General features: G+C 39.6%; 1 protein-coding gene across 1 annotated transcript; it reads right to left on the minus strand.

Annotated features, from left to right (window-relative positions):
• Positions 1-7,030: 7,030 nt before the first annotated feature.
• LOC149847808 (putative potassium transporter 12) lies at positions 7,031-21,533 on the minus strand. Its single transcript, XM_090002310.1, has 12 exons — positions 21,528-21,533; positions 21,203-21,372; positions 19,467-19,560; positions 12,287-12,515; positions 11,887-12,135; positions 11,740-11,790; positions 11,375-11,635; positions 9,436-9,488; positions 9,209-9,323; positions 8,862-9,116; positions 7,459-8,148; positions 7,031-7,407 (listed from the first exon to the last, which is right to left on the minus strand). Exons 1-12 carry the CDS (start codon positions 21,531-21,533, stop codon positions 7,031-7,033), a joined length of 2,550 nt encoding a protein of 849 aa, XP_089858436.1.
• Positions 21,534-23,408: the final 1,875 nt, after the last annotated feature.

Here is a 23,408-nt window from a genome sequence, read left to right on the forward strand (position 1 = left end):
AAACGAAAGCAAATTAAAAAGAAAAAGAAAAAAAAATATTCTCTTAAATGTATTTTTAAACAACCAAATGTTAATGTATTTGTCCAGAACTCTTCAAAATGAGAGTGTTAACATTCACAAATACAACTAAAAGACCCAAAAAACATATAAATGGCCAATAGCTCTATGATATGAATTAGGGCCTAGGCTCTTGTTGTGTCTCGTCATCATCAATATCTAAGTCTTCAATATCATCATCTGAATATAGGAGACTGTGAGTTGCCGGTGAACTTATTGCAACTCGATTTCAAGGACATTGACGTCGTTCTTGGCATGGACCGGTTGTCGGACCACTGTGCCACCATTAATTGTAGAAGAAAGGTTATTAGCTTTCAAAACCCCCAGACTCTAACTTTCTCATATTAGGGTGTTAGAAAACTACCAAAATCGATGATCATATCTCGTCTAAAGGCCAACAAATACATTCAAGAAGGATGCATAAGATTTTTGGTCTACATGAAGATCGAAGAGAGAGAGAGGATCTCACCATATCTGACGTGGATATAGTTTGTGAATATGCTGATATTTTTTTGGAAGACCTTACAGGTCTCCCTTCCGATCGAGAAATTGAGTTTCAAATTGATCTTATTCTGGGAACAACGCTCATTTCGAAGGCTCCCTATCGGATGAAACGCGCAGAACTTAAGGAACTTAAAGAGCAACTGCAAGAATTACTGAAGAAAGGTTTTATTCGACTGTCAGTATCTCCTTGGGGTGCTCCAATTTTGTTCGTCAAGAAGAAGGATGAATCACTGCGGATGTGCATAGATTATCGGCAGCTAAATGCAGTGATCATCAAGAATAAATATCTGTTGTACGAATTGATGATTTGTTCGATCAACTTCAAGAAGTTGCATGTTTCTCGAAGTTGGATATGAGATCGGGTTATCATCAGCTGAAATTTAAGAAAGATGATGTGGCAAAAACGACATTCAGATCAAGATATGACCATTATGAATTCTTGGTCATACCTTTTGGTCTAACTAATGCACCAGCAACCTTCATGGATATGATAAATAGAGTGTTCAGATCATATTTGGATAAGCTCGTGGTGGTATTTGTTGATGGCATCCTCGTCTATTCCACCACGAAGCAGGAGGATAGTTTTGCAAACATTAAGAGAACATCAACTCTATGTCAAATTCTCTAAGTGTGCCTTTTGGTTGGAACAAGTGTCCTTCCTTGGACATATTATTTCTCTAAGTGTGCCATCGATGGAATTATGGTAGACTCTGCGAAAATTGAAGCAGTCACCAATTGGTCTAAACCCAAGAATCCTACCGAGATTCGTAGTTTCTTGGGATTAGCGGGGTACTACCAGTGATTCGTGGAAGAATTTTCTGTATTAGCAACTCCAATGACTAAACTCACTAAGAAGGACTTAAAGTTCAAGTAGAATGACGAGTGTGAGCGAAGTTTTCAGGATATTAAGAAGCATTTGACCATTGCTCCAGTGTTGGTCTTACCTTCTGGATTCGAAGGTTTCACTATTTATAGTGATGCCTCTCATACGAGATTGGGTTGTATTTTGATGTAGCATGGTAAGGTGATAGCTTATGCATCTCGCCAACTTAAAATGCATTAAGTCAACTATCCGACACATGACTTAGAGCTTGCAACAATCATTTTTGCCCACAAAATCTGGAGACACTACTTATATAGCGAACAATTTGAGATTTTTACCGACCAGCAAAGCCTTAAATACTTGTTTTCGTAAAGAGACTTGAACTTGAGACAGAGAAGATGGCTGAAATTTTTAAAAGACTGATTTTAAGCTGAAGTATCATTCTGAAAAAGTAAATGTAGTCGTTGATGCTCTTAGCAGGAAGTCAAGAGCATTAGCCAGACTCATAGATTGAGATTTATTTTCCTCGGTCGCACATCAGAAAGTAGAAGCCCAATGCTTACCAGGTCAGTTACTGTTTGTTCAAACCACATTGAGGTCAAAATTGTAGGATCAAATTAAGAAAAATCAACCCTTAGATCCTGAGTTGGCCCAAGTGAGGTAGAAGATTTCAGAAAGTGTGGAGTCAGACTTCAAAGTTGATGATCAAGGACTTCTCAAATTTTGTAATAGGGTGTGCATTCCAAAGGATAATCAGCTTATACATCAGTTATTGGATGAGGCACACCACTCTAGATATGCTATTCACCCTGGTAGCACCAAAATGTATCGAGATTTGAAAGATTCATTTTGGTGGAGTGATATGAAGAGAGACATTGCTGAATTTATAAGCAAGTGTCTGGTGTGCCAGCAAGTGAAGATTAAATACCAACGACCCGGTGGACTATTATAACCACTCCCCATACCTGAATGAAAATGAGCAGATATCACGATGGACTTTGTCTCAGGACTTCCAAAATCCAAGAATGGGATGGACTCAATATGGGTGACTGTAGACAAGCTAACTAAGTCAGCTCACTTTTTGGCCTGTAAGACGACTCACTCTTGTGACCAGTTAGCCCAGTTGTTCATCAAAGATATTGTTAGACATCATGGAATGCTGGATTTGATTGTTTCAGATAGAGACTCAAAGTTCACATCACAATTCTAACAGAGTTTTCAGGAAGCTATGGGAACATAATTAAAAATGAGTATGACTTTTCACCCTCAGTCTGACGGACAGTCAGAATGAACCATTCAGACCCTGGAAGACATGCTCCGGGCATGTACCTTAGAGTATAATGACTCGTGGAATGATATTCTACCTTTGATGAAGTTTGCCTATAATAATAACTTTCAAGTAAGTATAGGCATGGCTCCATTTGAGGCATTATATGGTCGACGGTGTCGAACACCTTTATGTTAGGATGAGGTTGGAGAAAAAAGATTGTTAGGGCCTGATTTGGTGCAGCGGATGACATACCAAGTGAGATTTATTCAAAAATGTCTTTTGGCAGCTCAAAGTCGACAGAAAAGTTATGCAGACCAAATATGTTGTGAGTTGGGATTTGAGCAATGTGAACATGTGTTTATGAAGATATATCTTTTTAAGGGAGTGATGTGTTTTGGTCGAACAGGAAAATTGAATCCAAGATATATTGGACCCTTCGACATGCTTGCGAGAGTTGGTCAGACAACATACAGACAAACTTTGCCACCTTTCTTGTCTCGAATTCACAATATGCTTCACGTATCTATGCTGTAGAAGTATGTGGCTGATTCCTCCCATATACTGGATAATGTTGAGTCAGTACAGGAAATACAAGATGACTTAAGCTTGAGTGAGAAGCCTATAGAGATTCTGGATAGAAAAGTTCAAAAACTAAGAAACAAAGAGCTATCTCTGATATTGGTTAGATGGAGTCATCACAACAATAAAGCGGCTACATGGGAGTGTGAATCAGACATCCATGAGCAATTTTCACAATTATTTTTAGGTAAGATTTGGGATGAATCTTCTTTTAAGGGGGGGGTAAAATTGTAACTCCATCCGACGAAGTCGCTGAAGGGGATAAGTATTAAAAGAAAAGAAAAGAGGCAACAATGATTTCCCTTTTGAGGAAACCACATTGCCAAAGGGGGTGAGGATAAACCTCAAACCCCAAAATCTTTGGAGGGTGAGGCTTATCCTCACCCTGCGTGAGAGCTATAAAAGCACTCATGGAGCCTCCCTCCACCGCATCCCAACAAGCTATAGAGGGAGGAACAAAAAGAGAGCGGAAGAGAGCGGAAGAGAGAGGGAGTGAGGGGCACTTACTAGCGACAGTGACAACGACAGTTAAGTGAGTACCCCCTCCTCTTCTCCTTCCTCATCTTCTTCTTCTTCTTTCCTTTTTCTGATGAGCAAAGGCCAACAACCATGACTGCCGACGATGCATAGAGGAAAAAAAATACAGAGGACGAGGGTGAGAAAGAGAGAGAGAGAGAGTCAGAGTAAGGGTAGAAGGAGGGGACCGGTCGACCGACACTAGTGGCCGACCCCTTTGCCACTGAGAAGGGACGACCCCTCTCTGTTTAAGAAGAAGGGGATGACGAAAGAGGTGATGCCCCTTCCGCCCCCTGTTGGGGTTTTATTTGGGGGATCAGGTTGGTCCGGATGTGACGCAGACTAAATTGGGCCAGTCTGGGCGTGACCTAGACCGAATCTGTCGGTCTGGGTTGCACCCAGACTGAGCCAGAAGAAGAAAAAAAAAACATGGAGGGTCCGGTTCAGCCTGGGTGCAACCCAGACCGAACCGGGTTAGTCTGGGTCGCACCTAGGCCAAGACAACCTTGAAAAAGGGGGGGTGGGGGGAGAGACTTTGGTTGAACCGGTTCAAACCAAGCCAGTTTTGATTGAACCGGTTCAGACCAAATCGGGTCTGAGCTGAACCGGTTTGGATAAACCTGAGTTAGGCCGAAGTGGTTCGATCTAACTAGATCTGGGTTCTCAGTTAGATCTGGACTTGTTCTAGATCTGATTGGATCAGTCATGGATCCATATCAGAATTGGGTATAGATCAAATTGTTTTGGATCCAGTTAAAATGTCCAGGATCCAATCAGACTATTTTGGATCCAGTCAAAATGTTCTGGATCCAGTCAGATTGTTCTAGATCCAGATGAGTAATGGATCTAGATCCAATCAGATAGGATTGAATCTAGATCATAAATGGATCCAGATCGGATCATAAGATAATCTCGAATTATACTAAAATCTAAAATAACCATAATACCCTTTTGGGTACCCAAGATCCATTTTGGTAAAATGGACGTAACTTTGCACCCCGAGCTCATAATTGAGTGAGGTTTGGTGCGTTGGACTCATATTGAAGAGAGAAATCTACTTACTTAGTAGTTCTGGTTAAATTGGTGATAAAAAAATTTGAGGTTTCATTAGTCAATTTGAGAGAAGTATTTTGGTAATTCTGTAAGAAGTTTTGTATATTAATATAAATATGTTGGTGTAATGAACAGATCCTACTGTTAGAGCACCTTGAGACTCAATTGCGGTGAAAGCACAATATTCACACTTGAGGTAAGGGATATTATAAGCAATTTTAGATGTGAATAAACATTTTTACATTATATGTTATTGCAATGTTGTAAATGAATATGATTAGCATGATACTTTATGAATAAGATCATGACATGCATAAAATTACTATGCTTAACATTATGAGTTGAATTCATATACATGTGTGTTGTGATATATGGTTTGTCATGCATGTTAGAAAGAGATTAGAATTGTGAACGCATGTCTATGTGATTATTAATATCATGCATTATGATGAGATTATGTTTAGATTAGAGTCTCATTTGTTTTATTCATGTTGTATGGATAGGTATTTTGAGATCATCATGCAGGGCTCCTTAAATCCCAAAAGTGACAACCTGTGGTAAGAGATACCTGGTTCGCAGCTAGAGTGCAGCCACCATGAAGAGTGTGCCACCAGTGATTTAACGATATAGAGGCACTACATCTTTGCATGCTTAGCGAGAGATGCGTGTGAATCCTAAGGTCATCATGAGATTTAAGAATGAGATTCGTTGTGATCAGTTCGTTCATGACATCACTTGTGAGAGAATGAGCGAATTATGAGTTTGAGAATGTGGTTCAATGTGTTAAACTTAGTCATGACTTAGGGTTACACTCACATCGAGTTTGGGACTCTGGAGGACCATGAATGATTGATAACCATCATGGTTAGGATGTAGCATGAACCATACCGAGATTGAGAGCTTGACCTCTCGGCTAGCTACCGGTGGGGTCTCCGTGGTGGTTCACTACAGTGCCTGGTGGTTCGAGGACCACTGAGAGTGTACGGTTCATTGTTTGACCAACATGTATAATTTGTGTGTTCTACGAGATTGCTACGCCCATAGACGGTTATGACTGGTATAGCCACCATAGTGATAGTTGTTGTGAGAAAGTGTTTAAGAAAGTTAGTGGGAGTAATTAAAATATACCAAGTTTTGTGTTGTGTCAAAAATTAAACTAAGACTAAGGGCTTAGAACCTACTACAGTTGTAAGTTTAAATGTTTTGCTTATAACGATTTCTTACTGGGTTATAGACTCACATCCATGTTTAATTACAACTGTAGGTTGCAGGCACATTAGCACAGACAAAACTTGATCAACTTCTTCTTCTTCAACATGACATTTGATAGATTTTATTTTTATGTTATTGAATAATTATGTAATTGCTTTTTCTTTGTTATGAATGATGTTTATTGTTAAGAAAAAGTTGATTATTGGAATAAAAATAAAGAAAATTTTTTTTTGCCACGTTTTCTCTGTGTGAACTTTGTACTCTTTCCCTTTGGGAAGTAATACCAACCGAACTCAGACTCCCAAGGTCCCAGATCGGGGTGTTACAAAACCAACAATGGAGCGACGAGTGAGAAGACATCTGACCCAGTTTACATATGAGAAGGCATAAAGATTAAGACCACTATTAAAGTGGATTTGCATCCCACGATCCAATGTGCCTTTAATATATCGCAATATCTTTTTTACTAACTGAAAATGACCCTCTATTGGTTGATGCAATAATTGGATAATGCTCTTATTTCCTTTAGCTGCATTGTTACTGCTTTTATCTTTATCAACAATACTGTTATTTCCTTTAACAGTATTGTTCCTGATTTTATCAAATCCGTGATTCACGCCAAGAATGGTGCCATCGTCATTAGTGATATCTCTCTCTTGTGTGTCTCCGGCGTTACATCTTGATGCTCCTCTTATTAAGCCCCTCATTTTCAAACAATTTGTTTCTCGTCCCTAACTCGCCTAATTGACATATATAGTGGAACACTGTCATAAGTTCACTTTATTTTTCCTGTTTCTTGCTGAGAATTTCCTGATAAAACCCCAACAAAAAAAAAAATGTCAAAATATCACAAGAAACCCATAGATGTCACTTTATTTTTCCTATTTCTTGCTGAGAAATTCCTGATAAAAGCCTAACAATAATAAAAATGTCAAAATATCACAAGAAACCCACAACTGAATAATCAAGGTCTTTAACTTTTTCCCACTATGTTCACGCTGCCACAAATATGAGTATTAAACCATGTATGTCATTCCAACCCGCAGAAGATTGGTATGTGGAACAATGAGATTTGCTGACCCTGCTCTGCAATTCCTTCTCAGGAATGCATAACAATAATTTATCACTAATTTCTTGATGAACCATGACTCCTTTTTAGCCCTCACGTCTCCATTGGCAAGGAAGTATGTGACTCCTGAATCTCTAGCTTCGTACAGAACTGAAAGCTCATACTCAAGGCCCGGATCTTCATCCATGTAGAAAGCACTTGTTGGCAGTTCTTGGCTTCCAAAATGTGGCAACCCTTTTGAGCAATTAATATGGCTGGTTTCATCATGCTTGTGACCAGACATTAGTGGCTTCTTAAGATCAGAATAATCTTTTGATACTGAAGGTTCACCATAGGTTCTGTGTATGCTTCTTTGATGTGTTGTTGATTCTAAATTTGCTGTATCCTTTGATGTTTTTGACTCATTCTCCAATTCCATCTCTAGCTGGTAGTTCTCTGTCAAGATTTCCTTTGCTTCCTTGTGCAAGAACATTTCAAGGCTTTCTATCAGTAACTGTTCAAATGATCCATTGTCTTCTTTGTTGTGATCCTTGTACCCATATCGAGCAACACAACGGAACATGTGATAGTCCTTAGGGCAGATCCTTCTGAAAAGAAACCTCTCTTCTTGGGGGACAATTGGAACTGGGACATGCTTAACAGAGACAAATACTATGGTGGAGTGAATTGCAGGAAGGTTCACCAGGAACTGCCCAAATATTGAAGGAATGCCTCGGACAAGCTCGTTACAGATTAAACCAATTCCTGGGACTCTTACTGTTCCGAGGTCGGAGCCGAGTTCTAGCATGAAGTCCATTGACATCTTATCCCTCATCTCACTTTCATACTTCAAGACACTGCCGTAGTTCCACATGAACATGACACAGAGGAAACAAGAAGAAAGTGCAAGAGGAAGCCATCCTCCCTCCTTTATTTTTGTCAGCACGGATGACAAGTAGATTGCCTCTATGCTGCCGAATATAGCGGGAAAACTTAAGGCCAAAAATATGTTCTTTTGCCATATGAGAAGTAGCACTAGAGTGACCAGAGTGGTGCTCACCATCATCACACCTACCTCAGCAACCCCTGCAAATGGACCAGAATGCAGTCTACTAAAGTTAGTCTTTTCTCAAGGCAGACTTTTTGCATTGATGGAAAATGATAATATCACAGACATGTTTTTTCCTTTAATGGGCATCTAAGATTCTAAAGTGCAAAAAGAAAACAAATCTATAATGTGAATTCTGATCAACAGTGAATCCTGGTGTATAAGTGCAGTTATGTGTAAGGCAATACTATTAAATTCCATGAATGATCTTGCATCTATGATGCAATATATGCAGGCATGCTAAAATGCATTCTAACTCAGGATGGATATTGCTTTCATTGAACTGATTATTTATTCTATATTGAACCTTCCACATCAGTTGTTTTAAACATAATGTCATGAAATTGTGATTCACGAATTCTTGATTTTTAGATGACAGTTCACACTTGTAGATTTTGAATTGTGATAATACAGACACATGCCATATCCCTGTTTCCAGTTTTGCAAAAACAGTCGTTCAGAGTGTTGCGTGTGATGTCTGTGTCCTAGTTTTGCGAACTCCCCTTATGTGCCAGGCGTTCCATGTGATGTAGTCTACCTGTCTCTATGAAACATGCCCTGACATGTTGGATAGCACTGTATATATATATATATATATATATATATCTGTGTGTGTGTGTGTGTTTAGTGCTTATGCAAGTATACATCAGGGCTACCGCTATGAGACAATTGTTTTTTAATCCACACTCACCGTAAGCATTGGCAATGCTATTCGTATTTCGGAAAGTGGTAATGACAACTATACACATTATCATCAGAAACCAGTTGATAACAGGAATATATATCTGTCCCATGAACTTGGTTGATGTGCGGATTATCTTCAGCTGTGGGAAGCAGCTTAGCGCCATGGACTGCTTAATGCATGAAAAAGTGGCCGAAATCATTGCTTGACTTGCAATCGTAGAAGCGAGTGTGGCTGTTACAAAGATCGGCCAGAAGAAGCCATCTATATTCAACAAATAAAGAAGCTTCAATATACCACACACACACACACAAAAAAAAAAAACAAAAACAAGAAACTGTCTTGTTTAATCTTGCCTGGAACAGAAGCATAGAATGCTCTTTCGGATGAAGATGGGTATTTCACTAAATATGCAGCTTGGCCCATGTAGGCTAAGAGTAGGCAGGGAAATACCACGCATGTGAAGGCAATCTGTACATTGTTACCTGAAGTCAGTTGTCATAAGGACATGCTCTGATCTGCTTTGGATAAAGGAAAGGACATGCTCTGATCTGTTTTGGATAAAGGAGTATCAGAGACTTGCCTGGATAGATCTTACAGTGAAATGCCCCAGATCAGCAAACATTGCTTCAGCCCCTGTAAGTTATACCAGAATCAGACAGAATGGCATGATGAAAGAAAGTATTTGGTTATAAACTCCAATCCATATGAAAGAAGATTTAATTGTTTACTGTTAAGTATGGGCTGCAGTTCGATGCAGACAAAGTGCTGAGTGAACAATTTCACCATGCTGCCACTGTATGCATTTAATCACATGTTTAAGATTTGATTAATCAGAGTCATAATAATTTAGGTCTTTCACCCTGTTTTCTCTTGGCTTAGATGTAAAAAGTTGCTGTTGTATTTTTTTCAGAATCTTGTTCTTCCAGTTTGTTGAATGTGTCTGTATAAGTTAATTTTTTGCAAGTGACGGATGCACTGAAGTTTTAGACTTGGTTCTCAAAAATTTTCTGTCACGTCTTTCCTGAATACAAAACCATGATGCATATCTTGGTATCATTGCTATATGTTTGAACATGTGTTATGCAATTTTCTCCAGATAATGCATATGATTCTGACAATAAAGTAACCATAGAGAGAGGACATGGGTGATCTTATTACTGTGCTGTAGCACTTGTGATGGCGCCATATGCAGTCTTTTATGAATCAGCCATCATATTTCCAATGGAATGACAATCACATGAATGCATGCACACTCTCGTGCATTCTGGCATACACTTTCCTAGCATATGAAGGTCTGTAGGCCCATGCCATCTTGTGACCCTGATCTGCGGTCGTGGTGAGCATTAATTGGGATATGATGGTGCCATGATTTTTTCTATCCGATGAGCATCAATTAGGTGACATAAAGTTGCCCACAAGGACTCCACTCATCTGGTAGGAGGGACTTCTGAATATCACCAAGTTGACGGGACATCACAAGTTCAAAACCCATGGGTGGTGTCCCTTTTCGTAAGGTCGAAGCTGGGTGTACTCCCCGGTGGGCAAGGGGACCTCAAGGGTTTTACCATCGGGAGACCAGACAGTGTGCAGACGATGATGGAGGGGGTTTCCCCTTGGATTATCCAAAAAACAAGGTGACATAAAGTGTGCCCTACCTTTTTTTGACGTTGGACAACTAAACATGCTAATATGGAAAAAAATGGGAGCCATTTTATTCTGAGATGATGATAGGACCTTAAACTAAGAGTCTTGGGATACTCATGTCTGTGGTAAGGAATGTGTTGAAGAAAGCTCTTGGGATCGTCCTGTGGCAGTTTTGTCCACAGGATGTTTTCTGCTTGCATTACCTCTCTTTTCCTTTTCTTTAATAATTTGTGATGGTAAGGGTGGAACTGGATAGATGATCCTTGGCTAAAATGTACAATTATGGCCCCATCCAATTCGCATCACTTTCACCCTTTCCATGTATAACTACTTGATTTTAAGCATTTGATTAATAAATATATATATGAGCCTAGTTAAAATGATGATTGTTGTGTTTTTGGAAACATGCACCAATTTTTCAGTCAAGAACTTTTTGAGTTATGCTGTTTTTCGAAAACTGCTATGAACTTGGTGATTAATCTTCTCCAAACTGAAAAGAAAATTTAGTTCAAATCGTGTTTTTGGTAACAGGTGCATTAGGACATCCTGAATAATCTCATTGGAGAAAACTCGTCTCTGGGATGCATGACATGTATGATGGCCTTATTGCCTGTTTATTTTTTCACGAGTCCTAAAGAGTCCTGTTGAAGAGCAAAATATCAGGTAACTCTTCATGATGTATGTTCATGCCTATTGTGAGGGTACTGCTTAAATACTTGAACTTACAACCAATTCCAAAACATAATGTGTTATAGGTTAACCTAAGTTCTTTATATGATCTGGAGATTAGCGGAGAAGATTATAAGAGAATTTGACTGGTCGCTAGACTAATTTATTATCTTCAGAAACTAGTGAATGGTGTTCAGGTCCTTTACCTGTTATGCACAAAACGCAGCCACCAAGTGCTGACCATGCCCTTCTGCCATTTCTTTGGAAAAATAAATAGATGTATGCTGGATTGAATGCCCTCAGAACAGTGATGTCGTATTTAAGGATGTTGTAGAGCCCTATTGATCCCAGGCAAAAGAACCATAGTGCTAGCACGGGAGAAAATGTCAACCCTACTTTGCTAGTGCCAAACCGCTGTATGCTAAATAATGCCACAAGTATCACAACTGAAACTGCTATCACATCATCTGCAAAATAATTAGGCCTGTCACAGACTGCTATCTTAGCAGATAGCAATAGGAAAAGGAGTTAACGATTGCTATAGTCAGATTTGAACCAGAGGACTTCCTACCTTCATTGAAGTCAGAAATTGTTCCTTGAAGACCACTCACAGCAGACATTACTGCAGTAAAAAAAAAAAGTATGTGATTATTTTCTTTCATGTGTGTGTATGTGCCCCTCAAGAGTTGCATCCAATTGATTATGCAGGAAATCTGACCTGACATCGCAGGTGTAAGAATTCCATCTCCAATTATCATTGAAGTTCCCATCAGAACCAATAGTAATAATAGCATCTTCAATGATGACCTACTCTCCAGCTGCTCTTTTATGTGCAATGCTCTTTCCATTTCAGGAGTGGGTACCTTGAGCCTAAAACTGGAAATTAGTTTGTCTGCTCGCTGCTGATTAGGGAGTAGACAGACTTTAGCATATCTGCAAATTAAGGAGTACAAAGCGAAAGTACCTCCTGCATCAGAATTTACCATCCTCGATCACCTTCCATCATAATGAATTAAAATGAGGCATAACAAAGCAGAAGCAAATATAAGCTATTGTGCCTTTAAGAACTTGGATGCTATTTGTAAAGCCTATTGGAATTTTGAGCTTCTCATCCTTACCTTCTCCACTGTCATTGGCTTTTAGCATGATGAGTACATACTTGGCGAAAGGGAAGAGAGCTATTGTGTACATTATTAAAGACAATGCTCCCAACACATCATCCTCTGCATTAATAGGTGCCTTACTGAAGACATCACTGAACACATAGAGGGGGCTGGTTCCCAAATCACCATAGACAACTCCAAGTGTTTTAAATGCCAAGGTGAAGGTATGCCACAAAGATAGATCCTGAAAAGTAACATGGAGTTATCAGAATGTACAATACTGAGGTATTTGGGATCGAAAAACTGTTTTTAACAGGTAGGTTGCTTCTTCCCTATATGGTTAAACAAAGACTATTGTCTCAGCGATTTCCTGTTTGGTTTAGACACAAAATCTGGTCTAGATTTCTCTGAGGTGAAGCAGCGATGCTTCACTGATGGTGTTTGATCACCATTGCAGTGTGTAAATATTTTTGACATCCTTCTTGGGTGTATGGCTGGTTATGGTGCCAGATACTGTATGTTAAAAAAGCTCTAGCTTAGATCAGATTCTTTCCTTTTGATTACAAATCCTAAAGCTAGTCTCCCTAGCTTGTATGCATGCATGGTTGATATAAGGACAGTCGTTTAGGCTGTGTAATTTGAAAATAACCCGACAACTGTCTGCTCTTGTTTTTTTGTCAGTTTTCTTCAAGATCCCTTTGATCTTGATAATTTGTAGAATGGTCCCTGTTTCTCTACTTCTAAAGTAATGATTATATGCTAGATTTTAGGTTATTTTCTTGGTTATGCTATTGACACTCTTTATACAAGTATTTGTTATGGAGGCTCTGAATCATGTTGCAGATGTGTTTGACATGGTTTATTTGCTAGGAACAGACTGTTGGATCGTGTTTTTTTTTTTTTTACCCAAAAACAAATTTTGGATGCTTGAATATTTTTAATATTATGAGCTGTTGATTTTGAAGCCTTAAAAAAATCCTATTTGTGCATTGTAATCGGATGATGAAAGAGCCAGTCTTATAAAACCAAGCATGTAGATTACATCATGTATAATCAGATTTAAGAAAAAGGCAATAAAATCATGAAAATCTTGATTCATTCTAAAGTTCATGTATAAGATGTGGTGAGGTTGCCATGATGCCCAAACGTTCTTTTTTTTTTTTTTCATGAAACTGACCTTCTTGACGTGATCTACATGGCTTAGTGGGGATCGGCTCTTGGGCTGTTTAACTACAACCTGCAATCACGATTTTATGGGCCTTTGGAAAATCAACTGTTTACAATGAGACATTTCCAGGTGTCATAAAATCTGACCCTTGAGATGTGTCCTGCATGAGCGATTTGCCAGGAAATCACACTTGGATCATGTATTTTTGAGAAAAAATGATTTTTATGCACTGAATATTTTTAAAATTGTAGACCGCTGATTTTTTTAATCTTATAAAAACCTAACTTGGTGTTAGAATTGGACAATCCAAAAGTAAATTCCCACAAAATCAAGCATGTAGATCACATCTTAATGGTCAGATTTTATAAAAAATAGAAACAATCTTTCCAAAGCTCGATAGGCACGTGGCAGGCACAAAAATGCGTTAAACACCTACCCAGTGTGTGTAGGGATGCACACGAGTCAAGCTTGGGCTGGCTTGACTCGAGAAGAATAACTAAATGTTCAAGCTTGGCTTGAGGTCGAGCCGAGCTTGAACAGCCTATGCCTGGGATCGAATCGAGCTCTAGCAAAGCTTGGCTCGATCTAAACTAGTTTATAAAAGATTTTCAATGTTTTTTTTTTAATTTGTGTCATAAAATTGTGTTTTTCTTTGTTGGAAAAACATGATCGAGGTGCCTATCCTTAGCCTTTCAACCATGGTGAGCCCATCTATGGGTTCCGATTGAGTCAACACAACCTGTACCTATGTATGATTCCTAGCTCATTCATATGATTACCTTGAGATAACCAAATCTTACCCGCATCTCTCTCTCTTATATATATATATATATATATATATATATATATATATATATATATATATATATATATATATATATATATATGTGTGTGTGTGTGTGTGTGTGTGTGTGTGTGAGCGAAGCTTGTTGGCTCGGCTCGAGCTCAAGCTGAGCTTGAACAGCCTATTCCCGGGAACGAGTCGCAAGCTGAACACGTTTATAAAAATATTTCAAAGTTTTTTTAAAATTTGTGTCAAAAGCCATTTTTAGAAAAAAGGTAAGTGGTGGGATTTAAACCCAAGCCACTTTCAAAAGAAACCAAAGACTTGACCACTAAAGTAATACCTCTTTTTATATTCATGTAAAGAAAAATATTATACATATATAAAATCTAATTTCTTTATATAACTATGTAAACTGATCTTAATCGGGTTTATTGAGCCTATCCAAGCTGGACTACCTGTTCAAGCTCAGCTTATATATTTTTTGAATGAGCTCGAGGCAAGATTAAACGGGTCGAGCCCGAACTAGCTCTGCTCATTGTGCATCCCTATATATAAATAAATAAATAAATAAATATATATATATATATATATATATATATATATATATATATATATATATATATATATATATATATATATATATAGTAATGATAAAGTCCTCTCATAGCACTTACTCCCTTATCTAAACCGTTGGATTATTTTGAAACCAATGGTCTATATGGGGTTTGAAAATCTCAGACTTTTACCATTAATATAGAACTTAAATGAGGGGCTTTCATTATTAATGATTTTCAAAAAAATAAATGAGGTAGTTGCTCTCTCTCCCACTCTCTTTCGTATTTCATGCATGTGGATGAATGGCATGGATGCATAACATGCATGGATGCATGCATCCATGCACTTTCCCTCTTTCATATATATAAATGGATATATTGGCATGAATGCATGAACCGATGACAGACATGGATGGACTCTGGATAATGGACATTGTTTCATGATAATAACTATAAAAGAGAAAAGTAATAAGTCACATTTAATTTTTAGCTTTAGAATCTACCATGCCACTCTCATTTAGTTCTCAGATGTTGCTAATAATTGAAAATCATCAAAATTAATGCTGCCTCCCGGTCCTTCATTTACTTTTCTAACCATTGGATTGAAGACTAATCTATTGATGGAGTAGGTGCTATGACTATTATTACTATAAATAACATGCATGGATGATTTTGGATCATTGGAATCTTACCTGAATACACGTTTTTTCGGGTGATCCAAAATCAATGGCTACAAAGGAATTAATTTTTGTACATTTTGTTGTTGAAAAAATATTATCTAAGAGTAGACTTCCACTAAATCTAGCATGCTAAATACATCTAATGGTTTAGATTTATCATAAAACACTTCAAACTATGGGACAGATTTATCATAAAATGACTCTCTCTCTCTCTCTCTATATATATATATATATATATATATATATATATATATATATGTTGACCCCAAAGAGAAGAAAAACACAAAAACAAAAACAAAATAGAAACAACAGGAGCAAAACAAACGAAAAACAAGTGGCTCACGCAGGAGCCGCAAAACCAATAAGGTCTGGAGGAAGTAGAGCAACAGCAAGAGGAAACGTTAGATCAGAAAAATGAATACGCAGGATCGCGTAAACGTTCACTAAGATTTTTTGCGCAAGATGATTAATATCAACCGGAGATTCCCAAAAAAGGGCATCATTGCGCGCTATCCAAACGAACCACCAAGTGGTAAACAACCACGACCTCTAGATTAACTACCACCGCTTACTGCGTCGAAGGCAGACCAGACCCAAGATGAGGTCGAGCACAAAAGACTCCTCCATAACCAGGACCTCCGAGTGCCTCCAAGTCCTACGAAAGATCTCCACAAAGGTAGGGCAAGACCAGAAGATGTGGAACGAGGATTCTTCAGCAGCATGACAAAGCACACACTAGCTTGGAAGCTGGAAGCTCCACCTCTTTAAGGTAGAGTGAGTTTGAACCTTATCGTGCAAGATTAACCAAGCCAAGACACGAGAACGGGGTGAAGGGCCCTTTGCCCAGAGCGGAAATTCGGGCAACCAGGCCACCACCTGGAGAAGCAACGATCTATAGACTTTGCTGGTCAAGAACTTTTTTATAGGAGCAATAGCCCAATGCACCCAGTTACCAATATCGGCGGGATCATCAAAATTATCGCTGAAAAAAGCTAAAGCCGACAACCATGACTTACGCAGATGAAAAAATGCTCCATGCTGCGAGCGGAAGAAAACTGGAAAGAGAGAAGGAGGCCCATACTTAGAGAGAAGAAAACTAGCGTAAGGATTATCCGGTTGATGAGAAAGCCAGCATTGCTTAGAGACCAGGGAAATACTCCTGAGTCTCGGTGCAGGAACACCTAAACCGACCATACAATGCGACAAGACCACTGAATGCCAGCCAACCAGGTGGTACTTATCCTTGAAATGACACCTAGACCAAAGGAAGCCTGCCAGCAGACGTGTCAGTTGCTTCTCCACACCCACAGGCATCAGAAACATGGACATAAAGAATTTTGAAATGGTCGAGAGAATGTGCTTCACTAAAGTTAGGCGTCCAGCGTACAAGAGATAAGAAGCTTGCCACAAGAGTAATTTGCGCTTAACTTAAAGAAGCGTCGGAGCCTAGGCCACAGAGGAAAGGCACTTAACTTGTAACAGCAAACCCAAGTACAACATAGGTAGCTCAGATATAACACAATTAAAAATCTTCATCCCAGCAGCTAACATAGAGGACTGAACGTGAAACATAGAAAGTGAACACTTTTGCTCATTGAGAGAAAGGCCAAAAAAAGAGAGAAAAAGATGAAGAATAAGCTTGAACCAAAGCATCTGCTAAACACTAGCGTGGTCGAAAATGATCATATCATCATCATAAATAAGAGCATGAACATGAAAGTCTTGGACCGGTAAGGGATCAATGAAACTGTAGGCAGCGACCCGCTTAAATAGCATAGCAAGACCCTCGACGACCGCATTGAACAATAAAGGCGAAAGAGGGCAACCTTGACGCAGACCCCGCTCTAGCTTGAACCATTCCCCGATAGTGTCGTTGATATTCAGCATAGCCTAGGCATTCGATACTAGTTTCCTAACCCAATCAGAGAACCAACGACCAAACCCAAAGTTTGATAACATTTGAAATAAGAAGGGCCATTGCACAAAATCAAAGGCCTTATGAAAATCTAATTTAAGAACGAAAGAAAGCTGACTGCAAAGATGCAAATAGTGCAAAACCTCGGTTGCCATGATAAAAGAATGATGAAACCTCTTATTATGGATGAAGGCGAACTGAGAGTCCGAGAAGATCTGCTAAGCTACTGATTTCAACCTGTTTGCCAAAACCTTGACAATCATAAGGTAAAGAGCACTCGTCACTGAGATCGGGTAAAACTAAGAGATATCTGAAGCATCGACATCTTTAGGAATAAGCAAAATAATGGCTAAATAAAAAGGGTAGGGCAGCCTGGAATTGCGATAAAACTCATCGAAGAGGCTAACCATGTTCGATTTGATAGAATCTTAGAAAATCCTAAAAAAGTCAACATGAAACCCATCAAAGTCAGGTGCTTTCCAACTAGACAAATCCTTGATAGCACGAAAGATCTCAACATCCGAGAATCTTCTTTGTAAAGCACATGCTTGGTCATGAGAGATCGCCCGTAGCATGACAAACCCAATTTTTCCCTCCGCAATCACTGAAGAGACATAAATAGACTTGAAATAGCGCGTTATGGCCGGGTTGACAAGCTTATCAGAGAAAGAGTGCAACGCCCCAGAATTCCTGACTTTGAAAATCCTTTAGAGTTTAGGATAAACTTCTTTTTTTTTGAAACGTTTGCGCAACTGCAGAAGTACCAAAAAGGAAAAACAAGCCGAAAGTTCTGGGCGAGTCACAGGAGTGAATCAACATGATTTGAAACAACTTTTATTATTCACATGTTACAAATAGTACAACCATTCCCTTTACAAAAACAACAACTGCCAAGATCCTTGATGTGTTTAGAAGAGTGGGTTCGTGTCTGCCGCACATCGAGCTCCATCGCACACTTAAGCGAACACCATACAAGGCCGTTATCACTAGAAAATCACCATTCTAGCCGACAAACGTTAGATAATCACCACCCTAACACAGCAAAACAGAGAGAATTATTACTCACATGACATCGTCAATCATAACATTGTTAATCATATCATCGTTAAGGAACCACCACCCTAACGACATCGTTAGAGAATCACCACTCTAACGACATCATCAGAGAATCACCACCCTGATGGCATCATCAGAGAATCACCACTTTGACGACATTGCTGAAGAAACACCACCCCAACAACATCATTAGGAAATCACCATCCTAATGGCATCATCAGAGAATCACCACCCTAATGGCATCGTCAGAAAGAGACACCCCCAATGAAGACAGAAGGGATGACCTTCCTTCGTTGATGATGGGACGTATAGGAGTGAAAAAATTTAGTGTTGCCATCACCGGCTTTGAGCCAATTCACCCTGGATCGCAGCTTCCAACATATTTCATCTCCGACTCTCCAGTTATCCAACAACATAGATAGCTCAATAGACCTAGCCTGAAAACTCAAAAGTTGAGGTTCAGAAAAAGCATCAGGGGAAGGCATAGACTGATATAATTCAGAAAGCTCACGCTCCCAGGCATCCAAATGCTAAAATTTCACAATGTTGCAATTATGGATCCAGGCCCTGATATCCTTATCAAGACGCGAAAGCTTGTTGATAAGCCAAAGAACAGTCTGGTTCTCAGAAGAAGGTTTAGACCAAGAGGCCGAAATAACCAAATTGAAATCTAGCTCCTGAAACCACCATGCTAAAAAACAAAACGCTTGGTGAAGGAGAAGCCATCCCCTCAAAGAGTGATGAGCTGACCATGGTCAGAGATAGAGGGCGCAAGCAAGACACATTTAACGTCAGAGATGAGGTTCAACAAAGAAGGAGTGACAAATACCCTGTCAAAAACCCGACAGCACGAGCGCAATCGCCTATTCGACCAAGAGAAGCACTCGCTGGTACGATAAGAGGAAGATGATAAATGAGATGTTGGTGAACAAAGTCTTGAAAGCTTCGAATATAGAGATTAGAAAGGATGATAGAATTGGAATCATGAGGAGAAAGCAAACAATTGAAGTGGCACTGATCATTAGAAGTAACCACCCTATCAAGGTCATCCCAAAACGCGGGCCTCTTGACAGCGAGGTTGGGTCCATAAACCTCAAAGACCACTGCTCTCCGACCAACCGACTGTAAGCTGAAAGCAACAGACAAAAAATAGAGACCCACATCCAGCTGTGATAAATTTAAAGACTTCTTACTGAAGAGAAAAATACCACCGGCATGGTTGACCGCGAGAGAGATCTTAAAACAAGATTGGAAGGGGTTGCCTGGGTTAGTTTTGCGCCATTACCAGCACCCTTGTATTCCTAGTATGATTCTAGTGTTGTGGAGAGAGAGAGAGAGAGAGAGAGAGAGAGAGAGAGAGAGAGAGAGAGAGAGAGAGAGAGAGAGAGACCTCCGAGTGGTGTGTGGCAATGCTGGCAGGTGACATGGTGTCCAGTTCTATGGGATCCAACCATTTGCGTTTTGGCATGAGCCTTTTAAGAGATGGGGGAGGGCCAGGCTGGGGCAGCACCCTTCCTTTTCTGGGCGTTGAGCATTCCATCCTTTCTGCGTCCCCTGGTTGATTCATGCAGGTTCAGGAGCCACCAGCATTTCCTGTGAGAGAGAGAGAGAGAGAGAGAGAGAGAGAGAGAGAGAGAGATCTTTGTTCGATTCAATGAGGTGAAGGGAGATAGCCAGATCCGCATTACGAGGGCATTCTTTGGAAGCTGCCGATTTGCACGCTCTAACGATCTTGTTTTTTCCTCATGCATTGCTTGAAATATTTGACTTTCTAGAGGGTACTATAATTTATTCACCCACATTCACTATCGTGATTCGTTTCCATGCCACAAGCAACAATGATAGAACTGCATCCGAAGCATTTTTTTTTTTGAGAGGAACTGCATCCAAACCTATTGAGCAGGTTTGAATGGTAAACTTCTCGAGGACAACTTTTAATGAAAGGGTCCTTGTTGTCAAATCAACCGTCCATCTTGGGATGGTGGTGCAATCTGTTAACTGCCCTATTACGTCCATCCATCTCTCTTGCAGCCAACGGTCTGATTTATAACAAGCTTGCATGGATTGTGAATGTCATTGTCCACTCAATTTGGGCTTATTAGGACGGCTGCTTCCTTGCCTTGTTTATGGCAATGTCAATGTGTAGGATATGGGCTTGGTAGTTGGTATCCAGCTAACCCATATCCCTTTTCTCCAATATGGAGACTCGTCCTATTATCTGACAACCGTCAGATGGATATAATTTGTGAGCGGATTATATATATCCAATCCGCTTTCATTTAGCATTATGTACGTGTTCTATTCTTACATACTTATACTATGCATAGAGTTGAACTGCCTATGACATAAATTTCAGCAGTGTTCAGTCAATTGAAATGACCAAACACGTTTTATTTATTTATTTTTATTTTTTATCATTGCTCTTGGAAATGTCATTTGAACAGCTGTGTGAGTTGCAGTAGTAGTATATACAGTAAGCATTGCCCGCATCTATGACCATAAATCTGGACCGTCGATATCCAAGATGAGCGGTCTGCACATGGGCAAATCTGAATACATCCAAGAACAGCCTCTGTATCTAATCATAGGACTCCATTGCTTTGGTTCAAGCCGCCGGTCCATCCCATTCCCAGCCAAATCTACTTTGCAGAAGTTTTTCCTCTCTCAATGCCGTGGGTTGCACAGTGGGCGGCCCCGAGGTTTCTTCGTCTTAGAGCACAACCATCACAAATTTAGTTCCCCGTCTCTCTCCTACTACAATGCTGCCTCACACTGTCTCCTTCAACCCATCTGTCATCTCTCTGACACCTTCAAAATCCTCCTTTTTGCCTCTTTTAAGCGTCACCCATCTTCCAAATCCTCCCTCAAGACTCCAAAATGCTCCATTGCTGTGGCTGAAGGAGACCCCAAGTGTTCCTTCCTGCTCTCCAGGAATTGGTTTCTTTTGATTTCTTAACATAAACTTATTATTTTAATTTCCAGTTGTTCCACCATCTTTTTTTTTCAATAATTCTTCTGTTTCTCTATTTGCAAAGCCTAATTTCTCCCATTCTCCGTGCTTCTTACTTGTCTTAGTTTTACCAGTTTATGTCTTACCTCCATGTCTTTCAGTTATTCCCCTTTCCTAGTTTCCATTTGATTAATTATTGATGCCTACATCCCAACTATTTCTCTTTAATTATCCATTGATATACTTACAGACAAGGAAGTTTTTTTTTTTGCAGAGTTGTGTGCGAAGTAGTTAAACCCTTTTTTCTTACCTATTTCTCTTGGTTAATTATAAAATAAAAAGGTTTTCTCTCTTTAAAATTTAAAAACCAGAGAAGACATCTTTCAATGTCTGAAGACCTTTGAGAGTACTGTTATTGCTGGCGGGGCTTGTAATTTGGTTCGGCTTGTGAATCTTGCCAAGGGGGTGAACCTCGGGCTTTTCATTCTCAAACCCTTTAAGAGAGGCTAAAGATCACCTCTTGTAGGTTGATTTTGGAGAACCCAACATCCATTGCTTCACATGGCTTTTCAACATGAGCCAGTTTCTGTCGATGCCACTACTGGCCTAGTAAAACTCCCAGACATTGAGCATTTTGTTGTTATCACATTTCCAGTCTTCTAGTTCAATAACTAAGAAACCTCAAAATATTGGGATAAATTGAAGCAAAATAAAAATCATGATAGCCCTTGCGGGCTCTGCCTTCTGGGATAGGGGCAACTGTGGTTTACCATTTGACATGGGGTGACTGTTTCGAAACCTAGGGGGGCATCCCTTGCCGTAAGGTGGGAGCTGGGTGTACTCCCCAGTGAGGAGGGGAGACCTCAAGAGTTTTACCAACTGGAGGCCTGCCAATGTGCAGTTGGTGATGGGTTTTTTTTTCCCTTGGCTTCTAATTCTCAGTTTGTATTAAAGATTCTTAAGATTTTGTGAGGGAAAAACATCTATCCTAAATTTTCTGAAGATATTAATATTGTTGTGAGACTGAAATTTGTGACTATGATTCTTAAGATTTTGTGAGGAAAAAAGATCTATCTTAAATTTTCTGAAGATATTAATATTGTTGTGAGCAAGGTTGTTAAATGCGATGAGGCGAAGCGAGGCGTTGAGCCTGCGCTTCGCCTCTGAGGCGTACGCCTCTCACAACATAAGACTCTCAAGTATCCGTGGTATTATCTAAAATATCGTAAAAATATGTGGCAACACACTCAACGCCTCGCACTAGTGATCTTACATGTCTTGGAGGGCTTCGTATCACACTCTCAAGTGATCTTACTTCTCAAGTATAGGTGGTACTTTTTTTATATTTACTTTAAGCGCATCACAGCAACGCCTCAGTACCTTGAGCGTGCGCCTCGCCTTTGAGGCGTGCGCCTCGCCTCTGAGGCGTGCGCCTCGCCTCTGAGGCGTACGCTTCAGGTACTGAGGTGTACGCCTCTCACAACACTGGTTGTGAGACTGAAATTTGTGACTATGCTTCTTGGTTAGTCTTTTTTTTCTTCTTTTTTAATCTGTTGATTAGCATTGTATGCATCTTGAAGAGCTTCCATGCTTCAATAAGAGTGATATATACTTGTGGGTCTACTCCTTTGTGGGTTTTCCTGATGAAAATAATCTTGCTGTGACTTATTTCTTAAATTGCATCAGGATTCCTAAGCACAGGGCTTGGGTGTGTATGTGCCTACACCTAAAAAAATTAAAAGGCCACAGCTGCCTAGAATCTAAACCGGCATGTTATTTTTCTTGCCACTCTGGAATAAAAAAAAAAATTCCCTTAATCAGCCATTACCAAGTAATCCCAATGTAAAGATTTTTCATATTCTGATTTTGGGTTAAAAAGTAGAAACTCTTTTTGGATAACAAGATGTATATTTTGTCTGATGCCGGAACGTGAACTGGTGAAAACAGGAACTAGATAAGTGAAATTGTCACTAACATGCACCAAATGAGCAAATTTGTTAAAAATATTCAGTGTTTAGTGTGCCATT

Source organism: Nuphar pumila, chromosome 1, assembly GCF_984573655.1.
Source record: "Nuphar pumila chromosome 1, dmNupPumi1.hap1.1, whole genome shotgun sequence".
Classification (NCBI taxonomy): domain Eukaryota; kingdom Viridiplantae; phylum Streptophyta; class Magnoliopsida; order Nymphaeales; family Nymphaeaceae; genus Nuphar; species Nuphar pumila.

Excerpts from the sequence above, each read along its gene's own strand:
- LOC149847808 (XM_090002310.1), bottom strand. Across the intron at positions 19,561-21,202 it reads GATGGGTTGAAGGAGACAGT|CTTACAGTCGGTTGGTCGGA; the intron begins GTGAGGCAGCAT and ends TGTTGCTTTCAG. Across the intron at positions 12,516-19,466 it reads TTTGGGATGACCTTGATAGG|GATCTATCTTTGTGGCATAC; the intron begins GTGGTTACTTCT and ends GTTACTTTTCAG.